At 43.2% G+C, this 27,972-nt stretch overlaps 2 protein-coding genes and 1 pseudogene across 2 annotated transcripts; all 3 read right to left on the bottom strand.

Annotated features, from left to right (window-relative positions):
* Positions 1–11,427: 11,427 nt before the first annotated feature.
* Positions 11,428–21,663, bottom strand: LOC148101085 (uncharacterized). The gene is made up of 5 exons (XM_087845800.1): positions 21,597–21,663; positions 20,704–20,759; positions 17,530–17,629; positions 16,239–16,373; positions 11,428–11,684 (listed from the first exon to the last, which is right to left on the bottom strand). Exons 2-5 carry the CDS (start codon positions 20,736–20,738, stop codon positions 11,637–11,639), a joined length of 318 nt encoding a protein of 105 aa, XP_087701926.1. The 5' UTR covers positions 20,739–20,759; positions 21,597–21,663; the 3' UTR covers positions 11,428–11,636.
* On the bottom strand, positions 12,896–15,735 carry LOC148101086 (uncharacterized; annotated as a pseudogene).
* Positions 21,664–22,870: 1,207 nt separating the features above from the next.
* Positions 22,871–27,710, bottom strand: chchd7 (coiled-coil-helix-coiled-coil-helix domain containing 7). Its single transcript, XM_006805151.2, has 4 exons — positions 27,476–27,710; positions 26,469–26,528; positions 26,261–26,359; positions 22,871–23,561 (listed from the first exon to the last, which is right to left on the bottom strand). The coding sequence occupies exons 1-4, from the start codon at positions 27,557–27,559 to the stop codon at positions 23,457–23,459; spliced, it is 348 nt and encodes a 115-aa protein (XP_006805214.1). The 5' UTR covers positions 27,560–27,710; the 3' UTR covers positions 22,871–23,456.
* Between the last annotated feature and the right edge of the window lie 262 nt (positions 27,711–27,972).

Raw genomic sequence — 27,972 nt, 5'->3', positions numbered from 1 at the left:
GGTTGGAGCTTTAAACAGCTGCTGTCATTCCTTTGCTTTTAACCATCCCTGGAAGGTTGTTTTTTTATTAACACAACAACTAAAAACACGTCCTTCCTGGTGAACAGCTGTCTCCAGAAGACCACAGTGAAGCTTATCGACTGGTCCCAGCTTGAATCCCACCAAAGGACACAACTGAGTACTATCATCAGGAGGGCCCGTCAGTTTGGGCATTTTTGTGAAATAAATTTATTTCTTTTTGTTTAAAAAATATCCACTTTGGAAATAAGTGGATCTGACTACTTTTTAGGGCTCCTCATTCTGCTACTTCTTGCATGGACGCTATCATGGTCTTCATTTGTATACATGTGTTTGTGATATATATTGGCATGAAAAAAAAAACAGTCAATTCATTGCATGCGTGTGTAATGTAAACATCCGAAATAAAACTAAGATTTTTGCAAACGTTATGTGAAAAACCTGTTACTCTGTTTAACAGTGCTTAGGAAACACTTCAGAAATGCATCATTTTCATAAGGGGGCTGATAATTATGGAGTCCCTCAGGGTTTAATGCTTGGACCAATTCTCTTTTCTTTGCATATGTCATCCCTGGGTCATGAAATGATTATTTTCATTATTAAAGTGTTTCAAAGACATTTTCTATCACTGCTTTGCAGCCAGTACACAACCTCAAAAGCCTCTCCCGCCTGCATGAGTATTTGAATAGTGTCTGTTGTTATAGTCTCACTTTTCACTGCCTTGGTTTTAGGTGTTGTACAAGTAAAGACTGTCAGAAAATGACTACAGCAGACATCTCTTTACAAAACAGAAGCAGCTTTACCCCGATCAGATTTGCACACCAGACCTCTGCCTCCCCATCACATATTTATAATACAACAGATGAAAACATGGATGCGTTGTGGGCTCCCTAGTTAACAGCTGTCTCAAGGCCCTTCATGTTGAAAGCTAAAGACCCTACAATAATACAAAGACAATCATATGACCCCCTTTTGTGCAAGCACTTTGGCCACCTCGGGAAAGAAAGTGTTGCACAAATGGATGAAAGCACATCTTCAAGAAACTTAAAGAAGTCCAGTTGCTTTCTGTCCAAGCGCCTTAGATCATTAGTTAAAGGACTGTGCAACATCAGTCACTCGCCTGTGACGGCCGAGCCCTGACAGTAAGGTAGATCCTACAATACACAGGCAGCAGATCCAACACTGCGAGCTGGGTTTCAGCTCCAATTCTAACCCCAGTCAGTGTTTGCAACACTCAATGTGCTCATACAAACGACTGTTGCAGTGCAGCAACACCTGCTCTCTGGGCCTGTGTAAAATGGTTATTACAACGGAGGGAGGCACCAGTGGTGGAAATTGGCACCTCCGGCCCCGGCTCATATATCTCCTTAACCAGGCTCACCAGAGATGCAGTTTCAGCCTCTCTCCATGACGTTGCCCACTCACCATGTGACCACAAAGGGTCCTTGCCACTCGATGAGCAACTTTCAACTTGAAGAAGGGAGTAACACAAGCACTTTTCCTCCCAGTAAAATTCCCTGAGTCCTGTGTTGTACAGGTGCTGTTAACATTCCTGGGCCTGGAGCAAATGCACTGAATTTTCACAACAACCCCAACTGTGCAAGGATGCAGACGAAAGGAGGTCAGACACCAACTAGTGAGAAACAGAACGACAAATGGAACAACACTGTCATCCCTTATGCAGCAGGTTTGTCAGAGAAACTCGGGGAGAATCTTCTCCGAGCACGACATCCCAGAGCACATCAGACCCAGCCACACACTCAGGCAACAACTGGCCAGGACAGATTTCCCAAACACAAACTAAGCAACAGTGTATGCTCTGCAGTGCAGTGAGGAGTGCTTAGACTTGTACATCGGAGAAACCAAACATCCATAAATGTATAGCACAACATAGAAGAGCCACCTTGATGGGGCTACAGACACCTTAGAGGGCAGGTATCAGAAGGAAAGCAGGCTGTGGTCTCTATGGAAAAAGGATAGAGGAAAAAAGATCATTGCCTCTATTGCAGTGCTTACACACTCAAAGTCCTCCCAGCACCCAAGCCTGGGGCTCTGTGCAGTAGCACAAACCGAAGTGTGGCTCTCTATTTGCTGGGGATCTCTTCAAACAGAGTTTGTGAACAGCAAATATCCACCTTACGTGCAAATATAGTTAATTGTGGATTAGGTGCATATATCAGCTGTGACTTTTGTGATGCATGAACTGTCTTCGTGTTCTTCTATGGTGCTTGGATGCTGTGAGAGTGTGGTGATGTAGAAATACTGTCACATGTTTGCATATTTCTGATGTCTCTGAAGGTAGGAGCTGCTGCATCGGTATTATTACTCTTGTTTTTATCATGCATGTTATATCTCTCTCACGTAAGTCTGTTCTGTCTTCACTGTGCATTTTTCCACATTGTATTTGACACTGATTGTAAATGTTTTCCCTGTTTAGAATAAGAGGAACTGTTATTTACACATAAGTGCTGAGCAGGTCAGGATTTTGTACTTCTACATCCTCAGCGTTACATGTTTCTAATTTTACTCCACATGCCTTCTCTTTTCTTCTTAAATCTGTGAATGCGTCTTGTTTTCATGTGCATGCTGCTGCTGTGTCTCCACAGTACTGTCCTGTGTTTGCTAGTCTCTATTCAGTCTGTCCCCACTGTTGTCCTCAGGTTGTACAAGCAACTTCACTACTTGAGTGTCTGAAGTGTTTACCTTTGCATCAAATGTCTCCGTTTTGTGTTGCTTGTGAATATGCAGACTGCATGGCTCCGTGCCGCCTGTAACAACAGTTTGTAAACTGCACTGCTCTTTTAGTTTCTCTGTGTTTAAGTGGGGTTGGATCTCAACTGAAAAAAGGTCTTTTTTGATGAGTTTCACAGGAAGATTTGGTGCCACACAGTGTTCTGGTCCTTTTTTCATGCTGTAAGTAGATGGTTTGACATAAGTCTCTGTGACATCTCGGTGGCTGTCCTTTGCTGATACTGATTCTCTGCGTCGAGCCTTAGTGTGCCCACTGCAGACGCTGACTCCCATTGTTTGTCGAAAAATGTAGGCATCCTCCAGTCGCAGCAAAGCGTCCACAGAATCTCCACTAAAATCTGACAGGATGTCACTGTGCCATGAGCAGGAGTCAAAACACTCAAATGTTTCCCCATCTCCTGTGCTTTGCTTACACCACTTCAGGGAAACCGTACCAAAGCCCCTCTCCTCTGAGTCCATTCCTGCAGAGAGGTCGTGAGAGTCATCAGGGGCTTCCTGTGGCTGTGGAGACATTAAAGAAGATGAGGTTCAGTAACAAACCAACAAGTTTAGCACAAACAGACATATATATATCATTTTATACACTACCGGTCCAGTTTGTTACTGAAAACTATGCAGTTTAATGTCTCATTGCACTCTGGAATGAAAGCATAGTACAAATAACCAACTGGAGTTGAAACAAAAAAAAAGAATTCATTAACTCATCAAAGTGGCCACCATCCATCCATCCATCCATCCACCATCCATCCATCCACCCATCCATCCATCTATCCATCCATCCATCCACCCATCCATTCACCCATCCACCATCCACCCATCCATTCACCCATCCATCCATCCACCCATCCATTCACCCATCCATCCATCCACCCATCAATTCATCCATCCATCCACCATCCATCCATCCATCCATCCATCCACCATCCATCCACCCATCCATCCATCCATCCATTCACCCATCCATCCATCCATCCATCTTCATCCATCCATCCACCCATCCATCCATCCATTCACCCATCCATCCATCCATCCATCCACCCATCCATCCATCCATTCACCCATCCATCCATCCATCCATCCATCCATCCATCTTCATCCATCCATCCATCCATCCATCCATCTTCATCCATCCATCCATCCATCTTCATCCATCCATCCACCCATCCATCCATCCATCCATCTTCATCCATCCATCCATCCATCCATCTTCATCCATCCATCCACCTATCCACCTATCCATCCATCCATTCATCCACCCATCCATCCATCCATCCATCCATCCATCTTCATCCATCCATCCACCTGTCCACCTATCCATCCACCCATCCATCCATCCATCCATCCACCTATCCACCTATCCATCCACCCATCCATCCATCCATCCATCCACCCATCCATCCATCCATTCACCCATCCATCCATCCATCCATCTTCATCCATCCATCTTCATCCATCCATCCACCTATCCACCTATCCATCCACCCATCCATCCATCCATCCATCCACCTATCCACCTATCCATCCACCCATCCATCCATCCATCCACCCATCCATCCATCCATCCATTCACCTATCCATCCATCCATCCATCCATCTTCATCCATCCATCTTCATCCATCCATCCACCTATCCACCTATCCATCCACCCATCCATCCATCCATTCACCCATCCATCCATCCATCCATCTTCATCCATCCATCCATCCATCTTCATCCATCCATCCACCTATCCACCTATCCATCCACCCATCCATCCATCCATCCACCCATCCATCCATCCATTCACCCATCCATCCATCCACCCATCTTCATCTATCCATCCATCCATCTTCATCCATCCATCCACCTATCCATCCACCCATCCATCCATCCATCCATCCATCCACCTATCCATCCACCCATCCATCCATCCATCCACCCATCCATCCATCCATCCATTCACCTATCCATCCATCCATCCATCTTCATCCATCCATCCATCCATCTTCATCCATCCATCCACCTATCCACCTATCCATCCACCCATCCATCCATCCATCCACCCATCCATCCATCCATCCATCCATCTTCATCCATCCATCCACCTATCCATTCACCCATCCATCCATCCATCCATCCATCCATCCACCCATCCATCCATCCATCCATCCATCTTCATCTGCTTTATCCAAGGCCAGGTCGCGGGGGCAGCAGCCTAAGCAGAGCAGCCACCTTTGTGACGAATATTTGATTTCTATTGTAGAAACACGGCTGTGTTCAGCTGTTATATCTGCCAAAATTCTTCCCATATCTGTGGCACAAGTTCCCATAAATGTGGACCTTGTAGTTGCTTTGCTTTCACTCTTCTGTCCAGTTCATCCCAAAGCAGCTCGATGGGGTTTCAGTCTGGAGACTGTGCTGCACCCTCCGTGGTTTCAAGCTCACCACCTTGTTCTTTGTTCCTGAGGTGGTCCTGCCACAGCTTGGACTGATGCTTTGGGTCATTATCCTGCTGTAGGATGAAGCCCTGACCAACTAGACACATAGCAGAGGGTCCTGCATGGTGCTGCACAATGCTGTGTAGCTGTTTTGGTTCAGGGAGCCTCTCACTCTGTACAAGTCACAGACACACACACAGTGTTTTGTATTCCGCTAAATTGTGTGCAAAATCGTATATGCTCGTTTGTTTGTGTATCTGTTTATTTCAGGTTCTAGCATTGTGCTATGCAAAGCTTTGCACATTAGCCTGTTTTTTGTTTTAGGCACCATTCAAAACACTCAAGGTCATCTTGAAAACTCATCAATCAGACTGACTAAGCTAGTATAAAAAAGTGCATCTGAAAATGGAGAGAGTCATTTTATGGATAGCTAGTGCAGCTGAAGGGTCCTGATGTTGTACTGCTTCTCTCCTTCTTTGCACAGTCGAGGAGCATGTCAGGCTATATTTCACTGTGTGTTGTACTCGTACGCAGGTGACAAATAAATAATCTTGAATCTTGTCTGCTGCCACTTAAGGTCAGTTTAACAAATATCAGGATCAAATGCTTATGTTAGCCAATCTTCTTCTTGTTTATATTGCTTTGCCTCTGCTACAGATAAGACAGAGGTCACAGTAATGTTTATGCTTCTCTGCACAGTAGACCTACCTCCGAACAGTCTGCAGTCATATTGTTCATACATGTCTGCACTGTCAGCTCTTTGAAGAACCACAAGCATGAAATGTCTCCATCTCATTGTTACTTTGTAAAAACATTTCTGTTTGCAGCATCAGGCTAGTCCACACTCACACATACTACATTCTGTTAAAGGTCAAAGGTTGCACTTACTCTCCATTTCTTCAGTGCACCACCGCTGTGCAGCATCAGAGCACAAACGCGAATAGCAAACCAGCTCAGTACAGCTCCCATGGTGTGGCTCACATACATTAACACTCCGAACACCAGCATTTACATACATGTGTCCAAGCTCTTCTCTTTCCCAGTACTTCAAAGATCCCTCCTGAACTCCTCTGCTTGGTCCATGATCATAATTAGTGTTTGTTAATGTCTTTGTTTGATCTTCCACCCCTTTCATTAACAGAAAGTCTTGTAGCAAGATAACCGTAGAAAGAGCAATCCTTCCTGTTTCGCAGTGTTTCAGGGATGTGGTTACTCTACATTAGCCAGAGCTTAGTCCAAAGCAGCAGGTACACCTTGATCTCTAAATAACAAGGAGAGACACTAAGAAGCCCTGCTATAAATACAGACAGAGAAGCTCGTGATCTCTGCACGTAACTCAAGGACATGGGATTGTAGTGTGCATGGTAGACACAAAGGTCTGTTGGTTGGGTCTGCTATAAATTGCTTTTCAAAGTACAAATTGGCACAAATCAGCGTGTGACACTCTAAGATCAGGGTGTCAAACATTAGGCCCGGGGGTCATAATCGGTTCAGCAGGACTTAAATCCCGCTGACTGGATGGCTTTGGAAAATGTGAAGGAAATCAGAAAATTTAACTGCAATTTGGAGGTTTTACAGCTTTTCCTACTGATAAAGACCTCCCGCATGGCCATTCATGCTACACAGAAGTAATTAAGCCATAGATTTCTGTAATTTTCTGCATTTAATTCTTAAAATTATAGCCAAAGAGTCATGCTGACAGATTTCTTTCTGTTAAAATAGCACTTCATTTTGTATACAAGATCTTTCAGGGACTACATGTGTCGTTAAACTTCTGAACACTGGCAGAAAGGGCAGTTTCATTGGTGTGACCCACATATGATCAATGTAAAATGAGTTTGCAAACCCTGCTCCAGATGGTTTATACTCCCCATCAAAAGTTTAAGACCATTTGAAAATTGGCAAAAAATCCTATTTTGCATGTTTGGATCTTAACAAGGTTCCAAGTCGAGCTTCAACATGCAACAAGAAGAAATGGGAGTGAGACAAAACGTTTTTTTGAGCATGCAGTTTATTGAAAACAACAAACTGAAACAGGCTGTTACAGCTGATCATAAGTTTAGGACCACACCTCCAAAAAAATCCCCGTAAACCCCCCAAAACAGAAATCAAAGATCCAAACATGAGCATGAGGAGCTCCACCGTTATTGTTGATCACTTCAAAAATGTATTGCAGCATGCTCGATGTGTTTCCATGAGGTGATGGGAACATTTCTCCAAGTGGGAACAGATGGCTGCATGAAGGGGATCTACTGCCTGGAGCTGCTGTCCGTTTTTCTAAACTTCCCTTGCCATCCATCCCCAAAGGCTCTCAGTTGGATTTAGATCAGGGGAACACGCAGGAAGTCCAGAAGAGTGATGTTATTCTCCTGGAAGAAGTCCCTTGTGCTGCGGGTATTGTGTACTGCAGCGTTGTTTTGTTGTAAAACCCAGACGAGGGCCCTCAGTCATGAGGGATGCTCTCTGTAACATCTGGACACAGCCAGCACCCCTGCACCTCCTGAAGCTCCGTTGTTCCACTGAAGGAAAAAGACCCCAGACCATTATGGCGCTCCCTCCACTGTGGGGCGCAGAAAACATCTCAGGTTGGATCTGCTTGTCATGCCAGTAATGTTGGGAACCATCAGGACCATCAAGGTTACATTTGTTCTCATCACACAATAAAACGTTCTTCCACCTTTCAGCGTCCCATGTTTGGTCCAAACGGTCAGTTCTGTGGCGTTCAAGGAGACGAGGCCTTTGAAGCGTTTTATGTTTTTGAACCCCTTCAGTCTCAGATGCCATCTGATGGTTATGGGGCTGCGGTGGGCACCAGCATCGTTTTAATTTGGGTCGAGGATCGTCCAGTGTCTCGACGGGCAGCCAACTGGTTCCTCCGGCTCAGAGCTGGTAACATTTTTTGGGTCTTCCACTTGACTGTTTTGTTCCATAACCTTCAGGATCGTTTAAGAAATTCCAAATGACCGTCTTACTGCGTCCCACCTCAGCAGTGATGGCGCTGCTTATGCAGTTCAACAACCCAACCACGTTCAAAAACGTTTTTTTGCCAGTGCTACTGGAACAACAGAGTCACTGCTCAGGTTTTCTTCAAATGAAGAAAAAGATATTCACATCCAATCTGGTTAAAATACATCTATCAGAGTATTTCATGAATGAGAACCAATGAACTCCAATGAAGGCCAAAGCTTTGGCTCTGTGATCTAACTCTTCACTTAATCTTTAAACTACATGTTAGAGCCAAGACCCACAGAAGCCTGTTGGCTTTCAAACTGATGGAGTAAATATGGCGGTTATAACTCTTTCGTAAAATAATCAGAAGTATTCCAACCAAACTGTTGCACTAAAATCATACATTTTAAGTGCTGTCTTTCATTTACTCTAATTAAGTGGAGCTGTGTGTCTTAAGAAGCTTAAGGGCTTAGTGGAGGAACCTCTCCAGCTGCAGATGGTGCACAACACTGACGCCTTACCATGTTCATCGTCATCAATGAGATGCTGCTCAGAGATGCTCTCCATAGAGCCTCCACATCAATGAGTTGAAAAATAGTGGTTTGACTTGAAGTTCAGAATTTGTCTGCTAAGCATTTTCTGTTACATGAACTGCAGCTCTGTACTGTACTCACATCTGTAAACACAGGCAGATGTGTCATTTTGCTTGGTTCCTGTTGGAGAAGGTGTGGTATAAATGTAAATGGTAACTGTCTCTCACATTTGCTCAGTAGGAACACTGAAGAGATTATCCACTCTGGGTCATGTAATGAAAAATGCCTCAGGGAGGTGCCACACTGACAGAAGTCCTCAGAGTACACAGGAATGGGTCCACATTAAGCACAGAGATATTCAGCACCAAGTTAAAAATGACAGAGCCTTCTTGTACAGCAGGGGTCCCCAACTCCAGGCCTCGAGGGCCTGCAGTTTTTAGATGTGTCCGTGATCCATCACAGCTGATTCAAATGGCTAAATGACCTCCTCCACACGTTTTAAAGTTCTCCAGAGGCCTGGTGATGAACTAATCATGTGATTCAGGTGTGTTGGCCCAGGGTGAGATCTAAAACCTGCAGGACACCGGCCCTCGAGGCCTGGAGTTGGGGACCCCTGATGTACAGAGTAAGCCAACAACAGCTTCTCCTTTTATTTGCAGTTTATAAAGCTGCAGCAAAGGTAAACGGTTTCTTTCTGTATGTGAAACAGTGAGTGAATCGATGTGTCTGCCATACTCCAGCTGCACCATCAGACTACATTAACTGGGCTGGAATAAAGAAAGCATTAAGCAGCTGTCTGCACTTCAGTGCAAACTGGTCCATGCTCTAGTGTTTATATTACTTATTCTAGTCTCACTGCCCACTCTCAACACATGCTGTACTTATAAAGAACAGCAAAAACTCCCTGAGTATTAAAGATCCAGGTTGGACTGTCACTTAAGAGTACTGTATCGAATGACTGTCAGTGTCTCTGAACTACTGAAAACAAAAACACTCCCACATCCACAGACGAGGATCATGACATCTCACATCAGCCTGCTGCTCAGCGGTTTCTGACATGCACACAAACGTTTTATTGCAATTGCTATTAAATTTTAGCTTCATATATAAATTACTTTTCATTATTTTATTTTATTTATTTAAGATTTAACGATGCTGAATTTCCTGAGGGTTTCAGTAGTCTGTTTTTGTGCAGCTGACAGGAACGCCACGTCCACATGAACAGAATCAACTGTTTGGGACTCGTTTCAAAAACCAGTTTTGAATTGAATTTGTTTGAAAATATTTATTGAAGCAGAGAAACAAGTAAATGGATTCAATAATCAAAGATGTACTCCTTACAGGGCAGCACGGTTCGCTTCCACCACGCGGTCGGCGTCTTCCTGTGGGGAGTTTGCATGTTCTTATGCTTATGTGGGTTCTCTCCAGCTTCCTCCCACAGCCCACAGTCATGCAGTCAGTGGGGTCAGGTTAACTGGAAACTCTAAATCGCCCACAGGCGTGAATAGTTGTCTATGTGTTAGACTGGTGACCAGTCCAGGGTGGACCCTGCCTCTCGCCCTATGACAGCTGCGATAGGCTCCACCCCCCCACGACCCTGAAAGGGACAAGCAGCAGAGGATGGACGGATGAAACTGAGCTCATGATGGCGTTCCTCTGAAACAAAGGGCTCCATTTCAAAAATATACAGTACATCTGTAGGCTCTGAGAAAGAAGACGAGCGTAGCTACATTTTGATGGTGAAATGACGGCTGTGGGGTGAAGATTACGGTCACAGCGGCAGCTTCAAGAGCTTTTGTGTGCCTCACACTTTAACCTGCCTCCAGCTCTCCAATAGCCATGAATGGGAGGAATTTGATAGATTTCTGTGTGACATTTATGATAATAACTGTAAAAGCTGCAGGGGAACATACGGGTGTCTGTGGGGAAACTCTACCTAAAGGAGTGACGAGAAAAGTGAGAGGTAGGTCTCTCCATTCAAAGCCAATGTCACTCTATCAACAGAAAAAGCACAAATTTCAGCAACTGTACAAAATTTCAACAGTCTGAATAGAGGCACATAGCATACAATCGAGCCTAAAAGTGGTCTAAAAGTGTACATGCTGTGTGGCTGCAGCTTTCTTAGCTTATATTGTAGCATTAGTGATGGTATCTGACTCCTGGTGAAGTGTGTGGCACATCCCCCTCACTGTGTCGACACTGTGTTAGTGTGTTGTATAACAGTGACACCTGCTGGATTAAAAAAGCAGCTGCAGGTAACCTGAGTAGAGCGCTCCTGACAGGGTTTGTGGCAGTGGAGAAGGCGGGGTTAAATCATGCCTCACTGGAGAAAAGCTTTCTCATTGGTTCCATTGTGTAGTAGGTGATGATGAGCCAATCAAAGAGCACCTCTCCCCTCCTCCACTCAGTATAAACACAGCGTGGCATCTCCTACTGCACGCACACGGCAGCTGTGTTGGTCGTGTGAGCGTTCTTACTGCGCGACACGACACAGGGTGTTGTTCTTTGTGCTTCATGCACCAACGATTCAGTATGTGCTGCGACCTTCTGTCCAAATCACACAAAGTCGATTCTCATGTGGACGTAGCTTTTTCAGTTCCTCTGCTACGTCCACATGAGCAGGGACGTCCTCACCAGGATGACATATATGAAAATAACACACGGTGTCAATAAAGCTTCAAAAAGAGCGCAGAAATCACTCGACGACTCCAGTGAAGCTGTAACCATCTTTTATATACAGTTCTTGCAGTTGTCACCCATGAACCACACGAGCAGCTCAGAACATGCAGACCTGAGAACGGTGGCACATATAACAATCACACTGTGTGGCAGAACATGCTGTTAATGTTGAACAGCACCATACAGATGTTAGCAACGTAACAGAACTCATCTCCCCTCCATCCACAAACATTCTTCCTGCTCCGTCTCCAACTTCCAGGGCAAACTCAAACAGAGGAAATGAGAGACGTCACATGATTTTAACTTTGTGCAGATCCTCCACAGTGATGTACACCACCTGCAGAGACACATGCAAACGTCACTATAGTGGGGGATTACAGCAGCACACGTACATCACAAACATCCAGATGTATTTAGTCATTTTAAGATCAGTGATGCTCACGATCTGAACAAAGGTTACTTTTGTGAAAACTCGTCTGGAGCTTGGAAAGAGAAGTTTCCTGAAGACGTTTCACCTCTGATCTGAAACTCACAGCTGTTTGAACTGCAGGTTACCTTCAACGGCGGGGTCACTGAGCCACTGTTGATCACATGACTCATCACACAAGCCAAGGGTTGAAAAAAGGTGTGGTCATTATAAGCAGAGGGTCATGTCATGTGACCTATTGATGAGTGGATGTTGGCACGCCAGCTCAGAGCTGCACCATAGGTTCAGACAGTTTGTGTCTAAAGCTGCCTCCTCTCTTCACAGATGGTGATACGATCATTAATGTTATTGAACATGAAAACACGACCAATGTTCCCTCTAATGTTTCACGTGTGTGAGCGAACTCACAGACTCCCCCCTGGACCACTGTGAGCGACATCAGACGTGTGCACTGTGGTGACGACAGCATCACATCCATCAAAGTTACATGTTTATAAAAAGAGCCAAATTACAGCGTTTACATTTCTGTCAGAAGACCTTTAATTAAGAGCTTTACAGTGACAATTACAGAATGTTTTTAATGACCTGTGCACATGTCCACACTATTGGAAATATGAATATTTGAACTATGGCAAAACATGAACAGCCAACCAAATCAAGCCTACTATAAACTCCAATTTTGAAACTTAACATTTTTATTATGAAGCTGTTATGATGAGTATGAGCCAGTCTGTGAAGCTCCTGTCCTCCTGCGGTCTGGGAGACAGTCCTACTGTCCTGTCACTCTTTGTCTGCATAATACAGTATATAATGATTATTTGCATTTTTCTAATACTCATAAACTGGTGACAGCATTTAATGATCAATATCCATAAATGAAAACTCAATAAATGACACCAGATGAGCAGAAAACTGATTAAGAGCTTAAATTTCACCTTATTTTACCCGTCTGTCCTCCTCACGTCGTCCAGGTTGATGACATCAGCTGGTCCAAATGCTCCACCTCGACGATTTCTGGATGCTGTTTTGAGACGATTCATTAAACTAAAGCCTCTTTTGCAATCTGCACTGGATGCTTGAAAGCACAAATATCCACAAGCTGTGAGATGTGTTTTAGCTCCTCACATTTTAGCGTTGCAGCCTCCATATCTGAGAATGTGCCGATTGACCCATGTTGAAGTTTGTGCCTCTTTATGTGCTTGAAATCAGAGTATTCACTGTTTCTGACCTCCACTGACTGTGGAGGGTGGAGAATGGCCTCGTACTTCTTTGTCTGCTGCTCCATACTCAAAGCTGATGTCTGAGGTCAATGCCTCAATGTCAAATGCAGACCACTCCTTTGATTCATCCTCTGGAAAACGAGCATCCGAGTGATCACAAAGCTTACGAATAACACGAATAATCTCACTGGTATTCCTGCCATGGGCAGATGAGGCCCTCATCGCCTCTTTGACACGGTCACTCCACTTAACATCCTTTTCCTCTGTCAAGTTTTGGGAACGCAACTTCTCAATCTTTGCTCTTGCCAAGCAGTGCCCTTCAGTCAGGTTGCATCTTTGAAAAGAAAGACACAGGTGTGCCACCCAAACATCTCCCAGAGCGGTGAGAGTAACCTTGAAGTTTGAATCGGTTAGCTTTTTGTGACAGTAATTTGCCACTGGATCTGTGTTATCACTGGATTCTCTCAGTATTCTTCCAGCACAGTGTAGTTCCTCAGCATTCACAGCTCGGTGACGCCACAGCCATCGTCACTCAGAGGCCTGAATGACAGTGCATCCTCATCAGGAACCTTTGCTCTTTACAGTGGATCTAGAGAAAGTGGAGTAAACTGTTCTAAGAAGAGTTCCCACATCACGCATCAAAGGTACATCTTTCCACGCATCATCAATGCCCAAGTCCTCTCTATGGGCCACACAGTGTTGTTCAGTTAAGTGTGGTGTGCTTTAATAAAGCTGCAACTCTGTTGTGCTTTCCTCGCATTACTGAGGCACCATCGGAGGTCAGCATCGCCATTCTCTGTAGGCGTGGGCGATATAAACAATATACGATAGAAACGATATAAATTTGGCCAACGACAGACTATATCGCTTTATCGCGATAGCGCATGTTGATGATGTCATCAAGCTGCGCCTGTTTTGGTCGAAAGCATCGCAGCGGCTACAACCATTATCATCTGCAAATTATTCTGGGCGACAGTCATAGCAAAGAGATGAAGCACTTTTGAAATATGGGGAAAGCCAAAAACTGCGCTTCCTCCACTTCCGTAACATTGATTCATTAATGTTGAATTCTCTGCAGCTGCTCTGTTCCCATGTTGTTGCAGTATATTAATGACTAACCTCGTATTGTGGATGAATGATCTCAGTTGTTCTCCTGACTGAAGTTTGCTCCGTGTATAGCATCCTGCTATGATTGCATTTGTCCCTGACCACCAGAATCCCTCACGTTAACTTTTATCGAGTGGAAAAAAAGTTGGCGTTCATCCTCCAGCTTCACTGTGCTAATGTTATGCTAACATAGCTGTGTCGCTAGCAATCACGTAGCACAACATTATATACCAGCTAGTCCAACTTCAGTAACCCTGCAAACGTCACTGCTGTTTAGTTTCTGTCTTCATTTATGTTGGAAGTGATAACAGAGCTGTACGTTTGAATTAGTTTCAGAAATCTCTCAGAACATGGTATGAAATGTTTAGCTGGAAACTAGCGAGCTAACTTCCTGTTAACTTCTAACTCCGTTAAATTTAATAACTTCTGTTTTCGTGGATGTTAAACTTAATTGTTACACCCGATAAAGCAGCAATGCTGATGATTTAATTAAAGATGAAAGAATTTAGACCGTTTTTAACTCTCAGTGTTCGTTTGACTTTGGGACCTGAAGCTGACGGAGTTTAGGACCCAGATTACTCCGTGAAGCTCCTCACTACGGCAGCGTAATGCTCTGACAATCCATCAAGCAGTGCGGCTTACCAAAGTTGTACTAAAACATTTTTAACAGATTTCTGCAACCAAAATCGGTTCGAGGTCAGTAAGCACAACCAGAATTCATACATAACGTACACTCTCGATTTTTGAGAAAATTAAAGGATTTTAAGTCCTTATAGTGAGGAAAATACGTTATACAGAAGAAAAGAATATATCGTGATATATATCGTTACCGCACATGCTTCAAATTATATCGCGATATGAATTTTAGGCCATATCGCCCAGCCCTAATTCTCTGCATGTCTAGTTCATGCTTGGTGTAAAACTGAGTTATTTCCTGCACAACATCCTGAGCAGTGCATGCGGTCAGCTGGATGATGCCATCAAACAGTTTTATGGTTGACGTTATTTTCCTCCCTGGATTTAATATACAGGACCAGCATTTTGTGCACTGTTATGTCTGTGCTCTCACCTATGATCAGGGTGTGCCGAGGTGAATTTTTAACAACACATTGTCTCATTCTGCACTACTTCATTAATTGAATTGGTACACTCACATACTTTGCCATGTGATCGTCACTTTGTTGAACCGACAGCAGAGAAGATTTCATTTTGATGCTGGTAGAATCTTGTTGATGAGAACTTTAACTTCTTCGGGGTTGGATTTCTTCATGAGTGACAGCTCGTTCCTCTTCTCTCGGTCTTTGGCGCTCTCTCCCAACAACGTACCGATCCCCATTCCCATCGTACATCTTCTCACAATTCCAGCTGCTTTCAAATGACCTTTCTGTTGAATGTGGCGCTTGAGTTACTCCAGCTTCCAGTCTGTCCACACTTTTCCCTCCGAAAACTCGCTCGTGATTTTAGCTTCGCAACATGTTTTGCAGACCAGACCTTTCTTGCTCGAAAAAGAAAAAATCCCAGTTTCACAGTTTTTTCTCCGGTTTGCACATGTTCTGACAGCCATTCCATCTTAAAAGAGTCGCATTTCTTTTGTACTTTGGCCACTGTGTGCCACTGCCCGTTCGTTCTGCCATTATTTTAAAGGTTCAACATAAGCAGCACTCCACATCGGCCACACCCCTTTGTTAGCTAAACATTAGCAGCATTTAAGGACGCTGTCATAGCCTGTCGACCACGTTGATGAGCTGTGCATACACGAATGTGAATCGCATCATTGGCTGGAGCAGCCGCTCACTTACTGACTAACACTACAAAACAGAATCAATTGTTAACGTATTTATTTTAATTTCTATTCAGGTTACTTTTTTTGTGTGTGCTACACAGATTTACCGTGCGCACATACGGTGCCAGCAGTGCACAATTGTGCACACGCGCAGCTTAGAGGGAACATTGGTCACGACCCAGTGGTGCCAGTTTAGGTCATTATGCAAATGTAGATGTTTATAAGGCTGGAAACCAGCAGTCAGCTGAGACTGAAGACGTCACTTAGATGAGTGCTGAAAACCAACTTTTGGGGGAAAACAAACCCGTCTTTGGTGATAGAGCATTTAGGCGATGAAGAATGGTTTACACTCACCTTATCATGGCAGGGATCTGGATAGTCACAGATGTCCTCTGGAAAGGCAGACCGTATCAACATCTTCACCTCTTTAGGGTAGACGTAGGTAGGCTGACACTGATCCCCCTCCTTCACTCCAACCTTGTTAAAAAACTAGGACGGGGGTTACGGGAGTTATATGATAAAGATGATAGAATAATACAATGTGTTTCATGACAAGGACCAGCTGTAAACACAGAAGACCAGTCTGTGAGCAGTTACCACTCATCACCCAGTCTCAGTCTCTCATTTCCTGAATTGAATCGTGATGAAATGAAGTCCACACTTTGTCCTCTGCAGAAGACTCCTTCAGCTTCTTCTAATAGTTATATATCCTGCCTGGCTTTGGAATATCTGAGGACTAAGTATGCGTGTTAGTCTGTCATGACTGAAACATCTCTACATGAATGTCTGCAGGACATTTTCTGATGGCACAAAGCTATGGGGAGACTGGTAACCACTGGGAGTAAACCTTGCTTGTTGTCATTAATGAGCTGAACAAAAACCGTACAGACACAAACATGTGCCATGGCTCCCCGGTGTCACCCATCGTAGTGACAGCACCTAGCCACTGGCACAGGTAGGTGGATGTAGAGTAGTAGAAGCCTTCACTGTTCACATCAGCTCAGTGGATAGAAACAGAAAGTTCACCAGGGCAGATACAAACAATACAAGTTTGCTTTGCACAGTGAGGAGAAAGTCCTCAACATTGGAGTTTACTGGAAGCTAAGCCTGCAGTTAAAGATTATTTTGGTAACTGACTAATCCAGTGAATGTTTCAGTGACTCTTATCTCTGCCTCCTGTGGGCACACCTGTTCTAGGCTCCAGGACCTCACCTGCTGAAGCCCGCCCCCCTGTGAAGACCAGCCTGTTGTCTGGTTAAAATAATGGAGACATTTGAATTTGAAAACAATCAATTGTATTTCTAACATTACTCAATATGACCGTCAGACTAAAAATGAATTTTAATAATAATAACATAGAAGCTGTACATCTGCAACTAAAGGTCAAAGGTCACTCTTTCAAGAATGTAAATGTTTCCATTGTAGACAGACATGTTTTTTTTTTACTCTGTGTCCATGTGGACAACCATGCTTGAACAGAAGGGGTTCAGTCAGTCTCTGCAATGCTGAGATCGATTCCCAGGCCCCTCTTCTTATGTGCATATATGGGATCCCCGTCAAACACTAGCATATACTGTGCTGTTGTTCTGTGGTCAGAGAACGCAATACTGTAAGGACATCTACGTGTTGCTACTAAAGTACACACCAGTTTCCTCTGCAGAAGACGGAAGACCTTCTTGCGACGGGCGTGGTCATTCCTGAGGCGTGTGGCAGCATGTAGCAAAGATGCTAACCACCCGGGAAGCCTGCAGAAGTGGCCGTAATAGATATAAGTGTAGGTATAAGTAGTCGAACTCTTTCCTGTACCCTATCCCTGCAGCACCCACCCTCTAACGTAAGTAGAAAAGTACCAGACCATATACCACCCAGCTCTGCTCACTCCACAGTCCCAGCATATTCTTACAATATCCTCTGGGATGCTTTGCAATAACAACTTTGACCCTTTCTCTGTGTTCTGATTTAGAGCACAGCTGATAAACCTAAAAACATGTTTCTATGCAGTTTAAACGTGATGGATGTCGCCTTCTTCGCCTACATCAAGTATTTATTTATCAGTGCATCAGCATTGGCAGGGTGGATGGAGAGTGTTACAGTTACAGTTACTGCTTTAAGTTACGTTGTTCCACATGGACATTAAGACTCACACTGTGGTGCAGCATATTCCTCACTTAATTTAACTATTACACTTATCTGCATTTATATAAAGCAGTATACTTGCACAGTGACTAATGGTAGTCTTAAGGTTTAACTAGAAATCCTACATTTAGAATAATGTCATCATTATTTCAGTTATGCTGAGTTTAGAAACGCAACCAACTGTCACAACTTGTCGTCTGGACTGTTTATGTGAGGACCCAAATGCACACCACAGAGAGGAAAACAGGAAAAATAAACGAAAGACATTTATTAAGGCAGACACACCAAACGGGGGAAAATGCCATAAATAAACTAAACAGAGGAACGGCTGAACTGGGGGAACTAAGGACATAAAGTAAAAGCCTGGAACACTAGAAAAGCCTTGGAAACACCAGCGGGGACACAGCTGAGACAAATTAAGGGGGATGAGACAGAGGGGAACAAAACAGAACACACTGAACACGGGACGCAAGACTGTCAAAGTAAAACAGGAAGCACAGAGACGCGGGCCTAAGACTCACACACCTGACATAACATTAGGGATAAAACGGGGAGTCAACGAGACGACAAGAAACATGACTGAATGTAGTGTAAAGCGCTTTGGGGTCCTTAGGGACTGAGTAAAGCGCTATACAAATGCAGGCCATTTACCATTTTACCAGGAGAGGAACACGGGAGGGAGAGAGAGGGAATCCAAAAATGGAGATGAGACAGACGGAGGGGCGAGTGACACACACGGGCGACACGGAGTCAGGCAAACACACAAGACGAAGCTCAGGGAAACGCACATCTATAGGAACACAACACTAAACAGAGTTTACACAGGAACGAAATCATCCCCATACACAGAGAATAACACAGCTCAGGACTTCACAATAAGCAGTGCTCTTCATTACTAAACAAATGATTTCTTAAAAAGAAACACACTTATTATTATTATAGGAAGCAGTTTGTTACAATATTACTAGTTATTTCTTAACATTACATGTATTGTCCCTTCATTTGTAGCTCACAATGTAAACCTCAGAATATCGTCCCACAGTGACACAGACTCCTACTGACAGACAGCTGATGTTCAATAACACAAAGCCATAAGCAAGTAGAACCTACAGTAGAGTCTACAGTAGCGTCTATAGTAGAGTCTACAGTAGAATCTATAGTAGAGTCTACAGTAGAGTCTACAGTAGAATCTATAGTACAGTCTACGGTAGAGTCTACAGTAGAATCTATAGTACAGTCTACAGTAGAGTCTACAGTAGCGTCTATAGTAGAGTCTACAGTAGAATCTATAGTAGAGTCTACAGTAGAGTCTACAGTAGAATCTATAGTACAGTCTACAGTAGAGTCTACAGTAGAGTTTACAGTAGCATCTATAGTAGAGTCTACAGTAGAGTCTACAGTAGAGTCTACAGTAGAATCTATAGTAGAGTCTACAGTAGAGTCTACAGTAGCATCTATAGTAGAGTCTACAGTAGAGTCTACAGTAGAATCTACAGTAGTCTATAGTAGAGTCTACAGTAGAGTTTACAGTTGAGTTTACAGTAGAATCTATAGTACAGTCTACAGTAGAGTCTACAGTAGAGTATACAGTAGAATCTATAGTACAGTCTACAGCAGAGTCTATAGTAGAGTCTACAGTAGACTCTATAGTAGAGTCTACAGTAGAGTCTACAGTAGAGTTTACAGTTGAGTCTACAGTAGCATCTATAGTAGAGTCTACAGTAGAGTCTACAGTAGAATCTACAGTAGAGTTTACAGTTGAGTTTACAGTAGAATCTATAGTACAGTCTACAGTAGAGTCTACAGTACAGTCTACAGCAGAGTCTATAGTAGAGTCTACAGTAGAATCTATAGTAGAGTCTACAGTAGCATCTATAGTAGAGTCTACAGTAGAGTTTATAGTAGAATCTATAATACAGTCTACAGTAGAATCTATAGTAGAGTCTACAGTAGAGTTTACAGTTGAGTCTACAGTAGCATCTACAGTAGAGTCTACAGTAGAGTCTACAGTAGAATCTACAGTAGAATCTACAGTAGAGTCTATAGTAGAGTCTACAGTAGAGTTTACAGTTGAGTCTACAGTAGCATCTATAGTAGAGTCTACAGTATAGTCTACAGTAGAGTCTACAGTAGAATTACAGTTGAAACAGGTTTTTGTTCAGTTCTTCGTTTCATCTGATTCCACATGAATTATTAAGATTAAGGTTCGTTTAGATCATGCTTTGAAACAACTGTCCAAATAAGAACCAGGAAGTGTTCATAACAGGGAGCGAATGGCAGGAATGAAGCGATGTACATAATGAACTCTGCAGTGAACAAGAGCAACAGTGACTAAAGGAGAACTCAGCACAGGTAAAGGGAAGTGGGCGGGGCCCAAGGTAAACTTTCCTCTACATCCAGGCAAAGTATACTGCTGACTGACACGTGCCCTCGTACCAAATACCACAGCTCTGCTGGAGGACTCATTAAAGGGTCACTTTAGAAGAACTTTTCCCTGAAGATGTTTTCAGGAATAAACTGGAGCTGACAGCAGGCGCACATTAATGATTTAGCCCAAAAATGACTAAAACAATCAGGCTTTATGTATGTTTTCACCCCGGTGGGGATATTCTGTCATTGTGTCACAGCTTTTGGACGACTCAACGCTGGATTCTAAACTGAAAGCTGGGAAACTTGAACTTACCCGAGTGAATGACAGAGATCAATATACACATTCATGATGATGGACAACAGCAATGTCTGTGGACGAGAACGCCAACAGCATATTAGGGTTATTATAGTTAAACTAAACTAAAACTAGGTGTTAAAAGCACTCTGCTGAATGTGAATACAAATAGCACTAAACTTCTTAAATACCTATAACTAATACAAACTCCAACAACAGTATAAAGCTAGCTGGACCGGTACATTTGGTAAGTGGGGCTTTTCTACATGATCAATGCAGTTTTCACTGATGCACGCACACATAAAGAATATCAGCTGTTATCTGCTCTAACACTCTTATTTCATTATTATGAATGTTTTTAATCCACGGAACTGCAATAAAATGTTTCAGTAACTCTGGATAATTGAAACATTTTAACACCTTGTGTTTTTATTGCTATTTTGTAACAAAGGATATTTTTATTTATTTTGTATTTACATTTCAATTCTTAGTATTCTAAAAGGAGTGACATGAGCTCATCATGTCTCACGTTCCTGACCACTCAAAGATCACGCGCTCACATTTGCATGAAACATGGTATAAAACAGCTACTATTACAACTTATTATTATTATTATAAACAGTTCTTTGCTCTGTGTAAAAGTCGAAATGCGCTCATAGTAAAGCAGAAATATTTGAAGGCTGTTTCTGTTGAACAAAACAAAATTAATGTGGATTATAGATGAAACTTTAAGTCCACATCGCCTCTGTTCAACAACGAATCCGAGCTAGCAGCAGGTAGCTAGCTAAGCTATTAGCCTCGCTCAGCCTGCTAACTAGAGTTTGACTGCAGGTGATGAATGTTGAACATTTTACTGATAATGTTTGTTAGACTGCTAACAGTTCGCTTGGGGAGGACTCACGCGCTCCTACCTGTCACCTCTGAAAAACACCCTCTCCCGAACAGTGCGCGTGCACTCTCCGGACTTTTGGGGGCGCGGTTTCACCCTGATGACGACGACGGTGGCAGCACTTTGAGCAGGCCGACCACCTGATGAGATCATTAAGGTTCAGTAGAAAACCATCACCCAGGGGTTCCTGTCAGCTCCTCTACCTACTACCTGCACACTGAAGTCATCATCACACCTTTGTGTGTGTATCTATCTATCTATCTATAGATAGACACATACATATATATATATATATATATATATATATATATATATATATATATATATATATATATTTAAAAGGGACAGTGCAGTTTAACATAGTCCAAGTACAAACATGAAAGTGATGTAACGCACATACGTTTATAGCTATTGCTAATTTTCAATAATTGTCCCTTGTTGGGCTTACAATCTAAATAGATAAATTTTACAATAAAACATACATTTTCATAAAACCGAATTACATCATAAATACAATTACAATTAATTAATAGATAATAAATTAAAATAGAATAAAATCATTAGTTAAAATGACTACATTTCCCTTTAACCACACTTTAACCTTCAATGTAAAGGATCTGATGTCTGTAATCAATTAGATTTTGGTTGGAAGTGTGCTCCACAGACACCAGGCCTTTATGGAAAAAGCTGACTGACCGAATGTAAATCTGCGATATGACATCTTGCAGTTGCCGTTCACCTTGCTCCTAGTAATACGATTACTATCTTGTCTCTGGATGTGTCTATTGAGACACTCTGTGTCAATCAATCCTATTTATACATTTAAGAAAACACAAATGATTAAAACTCTTAAAACTAAGTAGTAGTAATATTTCTTTAAAATGTGACAGTGATGCCACTGAACAGTTTTTTATCCATTATTTTTGAAGATTGGTTATATAAGGACACCACAGGCTGAAGTGTAGATGGTGCTGCTTGGGTCCAAACTGTCATACAACATGAAAAATGAGAGAATATCATAGAACGCATAAATATCTGAGCTGCTGAAGTGGGTATAAAGTGCCAAACTAACTTAAAACAATTCAGATTAGCCTTGACCATCTTAGAAATCTTTTTACATGATTGTCAAATTTAAGATCTGAATCTAAAATTATTCTAAATACTCTAAAAACGTAGATATATCTATATATGAGATGGATAGATCTATAAAAAAAATCCGGTCTGTTTCTTCCAGTCTTCCCACAACGCTCTTCTTCTTCTTCTCCATCAAACTTTTCAACAGCCAGAAATCAAACATTACAATTGGAGACATGTTTATTAAGAGACAGAAACACTCGTTACAGGTTTACAGGCTGCACACTCGACCACGGTCATATAAAACATTCAGTATCGAGTTCCTCATTGGCTGTTTTAAACTAGCAGTAATGCTAAGCTGGCTTTGGGCTTATCCAGGTAACTTCATGGTGGGTTTGTTGTTCTATGAAGGCGGTTCACTTCATCGAGGTAACCTATGCTGTGAAACTCCTGCAGGTCAAAGGTCAGAGATCAGCAGGTATCACTGAAAACAGTGAACCCACACCTGGTCCAGCTGTGTGCAGTCCACAGTGTCGTGAGTAATAAAATAATAAATATGGATTTTTATAAGCAATAACATGATCCAAAGACACCTGTGCTCACCTTAGGTTGAAATTGTGTTTTTCTATTGAATCTTTACTGTCAAATCCTTAAACAGCACCAAGTCTGCAGCTAAAAGCATGAAAAGTAAAACTGTTCCAAGTTTCTGATGAGCTGGATTTGAGTAGGCGAGTCTGTGGAGCACAGAGCTGCAGCGTTGACTCCACCACAGCTGCTCTTCCCAGTGTGCAGGTGACTGGGCTCACTCTTAGTATGGTTTGCCTCCCAGTGAAGTAAGCATCTCCAGCCTCTCTGCAGCAGTGGGCATGTCAGGTTTCACACCATCTCGTCTCCTCTGCACCATGATGTCGTGCTGCAACACAAAGACCAACCAAAGAAAGCTCATCAGATATTCATCAGAGCAGCAACCTGCTAATGATGGAGGCTGAATAAATAGCACGACACCTTCTAACCAAGTCAGTGTGACTGCTCAAGGCTCACTCGTGTAACCTGTAGCTGTAAAGGTTAAAGGTCACAGTGGGTCTGAGAAAATAACCTCGATGACATCACAATGACATCATGGAGGGCTCTGAGTGCCAAACTGAAATTATTAAATCATCAATTCAGAATTATTAATTGATGCATTTCATCAATCCATTACGTGTTTAAGACAGGTCCATCCTAACGCCAGGTATGATGAACAGGTATCCCACAATGCATTTCACACGTGGCAGTGCTGCTGTAAACTGTAAGCAACTGAAATCATTTCCTGATTCAAATTGATTTCAGTTTGATTAAAGCTGATCAGTAAATCGCTTTTTAAAGACAAACGCATTTTTCCAGAAAGGGCAGAAACTCAGCCTAAAGCTCACAAAACTATTCCAACAACCAGCAAACGGCTGAAACTGCAGATGACAGCAGGAACACGGCTTCAGCACAAACATAAGTGAAGCGCCTCAGGCTGGGCCTCAGCGTCAGCGCGCTGTACTGACCACGCTCCTCAAACCCAACGCTGGAAATGAAAGAAACAAGAACAGCACACGTATCAGAGTTCAACCTGTGACGGGGACAGCAGAGGGCTTGTTGTGTCCCACTTTATAAGGTGCAGCTCCAAACACTTTACAGCACTTCAGCAAATATCCTCCAGCTTTACAAACTGACCACAGGTTTACATTCAGATCAGCGCTCACAGAGGACACAGTTACCTGTGTGAAACACTTCTGCTGTGGAGTCTGAACTTGACAGGAGGCTGAAGTTCATTACATTATAGTCATAATAATAATAATAATAATAATAATAATAATAATAATGATAATGTGTTACTCTTCTGCATTTAACCCATTCACCCAGTGAAGCAGTGGGCAGCCACCAGTGCAGCACCTGGGGAGCAGTGTGTGCAGACGGTGCCTTGCTCAGGGGTACCTCAGGGTAGCCGTTCAGTGGATTCGAACCCCGACCTTCTGATCAAGGGGCAACCACTCACCTACTGAGCTATCGCTGCGTGTTGATGTGAGCCAATACTAAGAGAAGCCGTTTGGTGGCCTTTTCTTTGCACACACAGGAATGTGAGGAGGACACACTAACAGCTGGTGATGTGTGACCCAGATGTAAACAGATTAGTCATGTGACCACTGCCGTGTGACAGTAATGATAAACAGTGGCACGGCTTTGCTGTGACAGTATTCTGAAGTTCACTATGGCGAGCAGGGAGGTTGTTCCTTTACTTCACAGTTGGAGCTGAAACAACAGCAGGCTGCTTTCAGTGCTGACATTGACTGATGCCATGTCACTCTGGCTCCATGGTGTACTGGTTTACAGGTTAGCCTACTGAAAGATTCCCAGTTGATCCCAGACACACAAATCCCTCTACGGTCATAAGAGCAACTGAGAAATGTGCCAACCTGATGTGACACGAGATACGACTGCACTTCATACTGCTGCCATCTTGTGGCAAATATTCCCATTTTGAATGGTCACTGATCACGGCGCTTATGAAAAGACTAAGATGTCCTTCATGCTGTTCGCTGCACTCAGTGATCAAACAGTCATTGAGATCCTTACAAACAGAATTATGGCTCCTTGAAATGTGGCGATATAATTATGAGTATAGTGACCACCCTAAAAGTGCAGGATGTCCATTTGTAGATATGAGACTTCATGAGTGTTAATCCACGTTTCCATCAGCATCCACTCAGATCAACTCGCCACGACTCGACTGACTGGTTTTCATTACAGTCGAGTACCACCTGACCTGTGTCGTTATTGTCATGGCGACACAACAGCATCCCGTGATATAATTAGTATGTAATATGCCACAACAAAGACGGACGTTGAGCCAATGATACACCCGCTGCTCGGCCTGTAGCATGGTCAGGCTCGGGGACCATGGCGATGTTAGTTGCCAGGTTTAAAAAATGTCAGTTTTGAGTTTTGTGAAGGAGACGCTGTGATGACTCATCGAGTGACGTCCCTGCCCAGCCAATCGGAGGCATGCCATCTGCTGGTGTCACATTTTGGGCTGACCTTGGATTGCTGGGAACCCCGGCCGAGTAGGTGCTGAAAAAAGGACCTGGTAGCAGGTGCTCTGACCTAATGAAACTGTACCGAACTCTGTGCCGGGGGTCCGAGTCTATCTGAGGGATTCCCTTTCTCCGTGTGCTCCAGGACAAAGCTCTGTTTTCTACTCTTTCATGTCTTTACTGAAGTTGGTGATGTTTCCGTCGTGTTTACAGTGTAAAGCAGCTTTTCTCACTCACTGCAGCCTGCATGCTTCTGCTCAGTGCTGCTGAGTCACGTGACCAGAGGACGGCTAATCACAGCCGATCAGGGAGGAGGGAGCGCAGCCTGCACGAGAGGAGGTGTTTGCACAGGCGTGCCAGCTTCCTGAAGAGCGGGAGCCGAACTTAGGACAGAAACAAACTAAAGCATCGATTCCATCCTGTTAGTGTCGATCAGATACCAAAACCACTGATACTGCTGGCAAACATGTGTTACTCATTACATCCAGTGGGTGTCACCACTGCAGCATCAAGGATGAAGATCTTTCAAGATCTTTGAAAACGTTACACTCACCCAGTATTTCCTACAGTTCTTATATCTCTGGAAGTAGGTGGAGCACATGCTTTTATCATAGTTGTAGGCATTCAGACACTTCTGGGAGTCGTCACTCTCCTGAGAAAAGGAGTATTTCAAAGCACAGGATTAGAAACCAGCAACACTCATGTCCCAGCAGCAGGCACACAGCCGACACAGCGCAGCATGTGACGGACGGCGAGCTTACTTCGATGCAGGGGTTAATGTCCTGGTTCCGAACTTTCCGCGCATTTTGATCCATCTGAATCTGTATGGATGGAAAGAAACAGGCTAGTTTTTCTCTCTTCTCTTTGTGACTCCAGGCAGCATTTTAACATGAAACCATAGACTAGACAGAAATACGGACATCTATACAACCAGACGTGAGCCGCTGGCTTCCCTGTTTGGATCCATCATCTGTGTCCATGTCCACTAGAATTAGTTAACTGAACTGCAATAATGATAACACAGTGACTGCACAGTAAGGCAGATACGTACATAACTTTTGCCCTACTCAAAGTCCGTTTTTTCCTTTTTCAGTGGCAGACATTGTGATGTATGATGGACGTTTGTCTTGCAGTGAACCAGGCATTTCAGAGCTACTATATCAACACTCCACTGTTATTGTGGGCAACATTTAAAGATCAATACACATTAGCTCACTTTCAATTGTTACATTTTCCACATGACACGTGGTTGTGCTTATTTACTATTGTGCACCAAGAAATCATTCCAATGCATTTTACTGTAATACACGCCCCAAAATGTTTATACTGTCAAGTTCGACTTTGATGAAACACATCATTATTTATTCCACAGGTCGATTTACAACTTGAGGATATCAAAGGTTAGGTTGTGATCAGTTTGGAGATTGACTTTTATATCATGTTTACAGTTTTTCTTAGGATTAAACAAATGAGTGAAATAAAAAGGTGAAACTTCAATAAAGCTGAATGATGTTTGTAGTTTGAAATATATGCCGAATTAAAAAGCAGTTCTTTCTATTGTAAACAGACACAGTTTTAATGATTCCTGGAGATCGGAAGCGTTAAAAAGAGCACTTGTTATTTAATTAGCAGATTTCCTAACGACGGTTGGTGCAGCTGAGCGTCCTCCCCCAGTACGTTTCTATATTGTATCAAGCTAAAGCTTCTTTAATGTCTCCAAACGGTGCAGAAACTTTGTAGCAGCTCTGAATGTGAGTGGAATACTCACCATTACCTGAACACGGCGACACAATGTTACAACGTGCCTTCTAGAACCCGGCGTTAGCCTAGCGACCCGTGGAGCAGCTAGCATCCACTGCAGTGAAGACGAGCCAGCTTTAGAAAACACTCAACTAGGCTAGACTCAAAAACCACGTTAGCGCGACTCCGAGCAACATGAAGCTAACTGATAACGCAACCTTCTGTCACCTTACCGCCGCCTCTGGTTACTGCACCGGCGCACCGCGACGTCACCGAGGACTGACGTCAATGTGAGCCAATAGACGCTGTCAAAACCTGCAACGTAGAAAGATAATCCAGCGAGCCAATAGGATTCCTGCCCTAAATGTTAGGTTTCGTATCCTTGCAAAACAGGAGCGAAAAGAAGTTTCGGGGATTAACGGCGAGTCCAATTTTTGAGTTTTATTTAAAGACAATGTAAGCGACACTAAAGTGAAAACGACAGCGCCTTTCACAAATCAAAAAGCGCCTTGTCGGAACTTTAAA

This window comes from Neolamprologus brichardi, chromosome 9 (assembly GCF_056152115.1).
Source record: "Neolamprologus brichardi isolate AB-2024 chromosome 9, ASM5615211v1, whole genome shotgun sequence".
NCBI lineage: Eukaryota > Metazoa > Chordata > Actinopteri > Cichliformes > Cichlidae > Neolamprologus > Neolamprologus brichardi.
The sequence above is the reverse complement of the archived record's forward strand: the minus strand, read 5'-3'. Positions and strand labels throughout refer to the sequence as shown.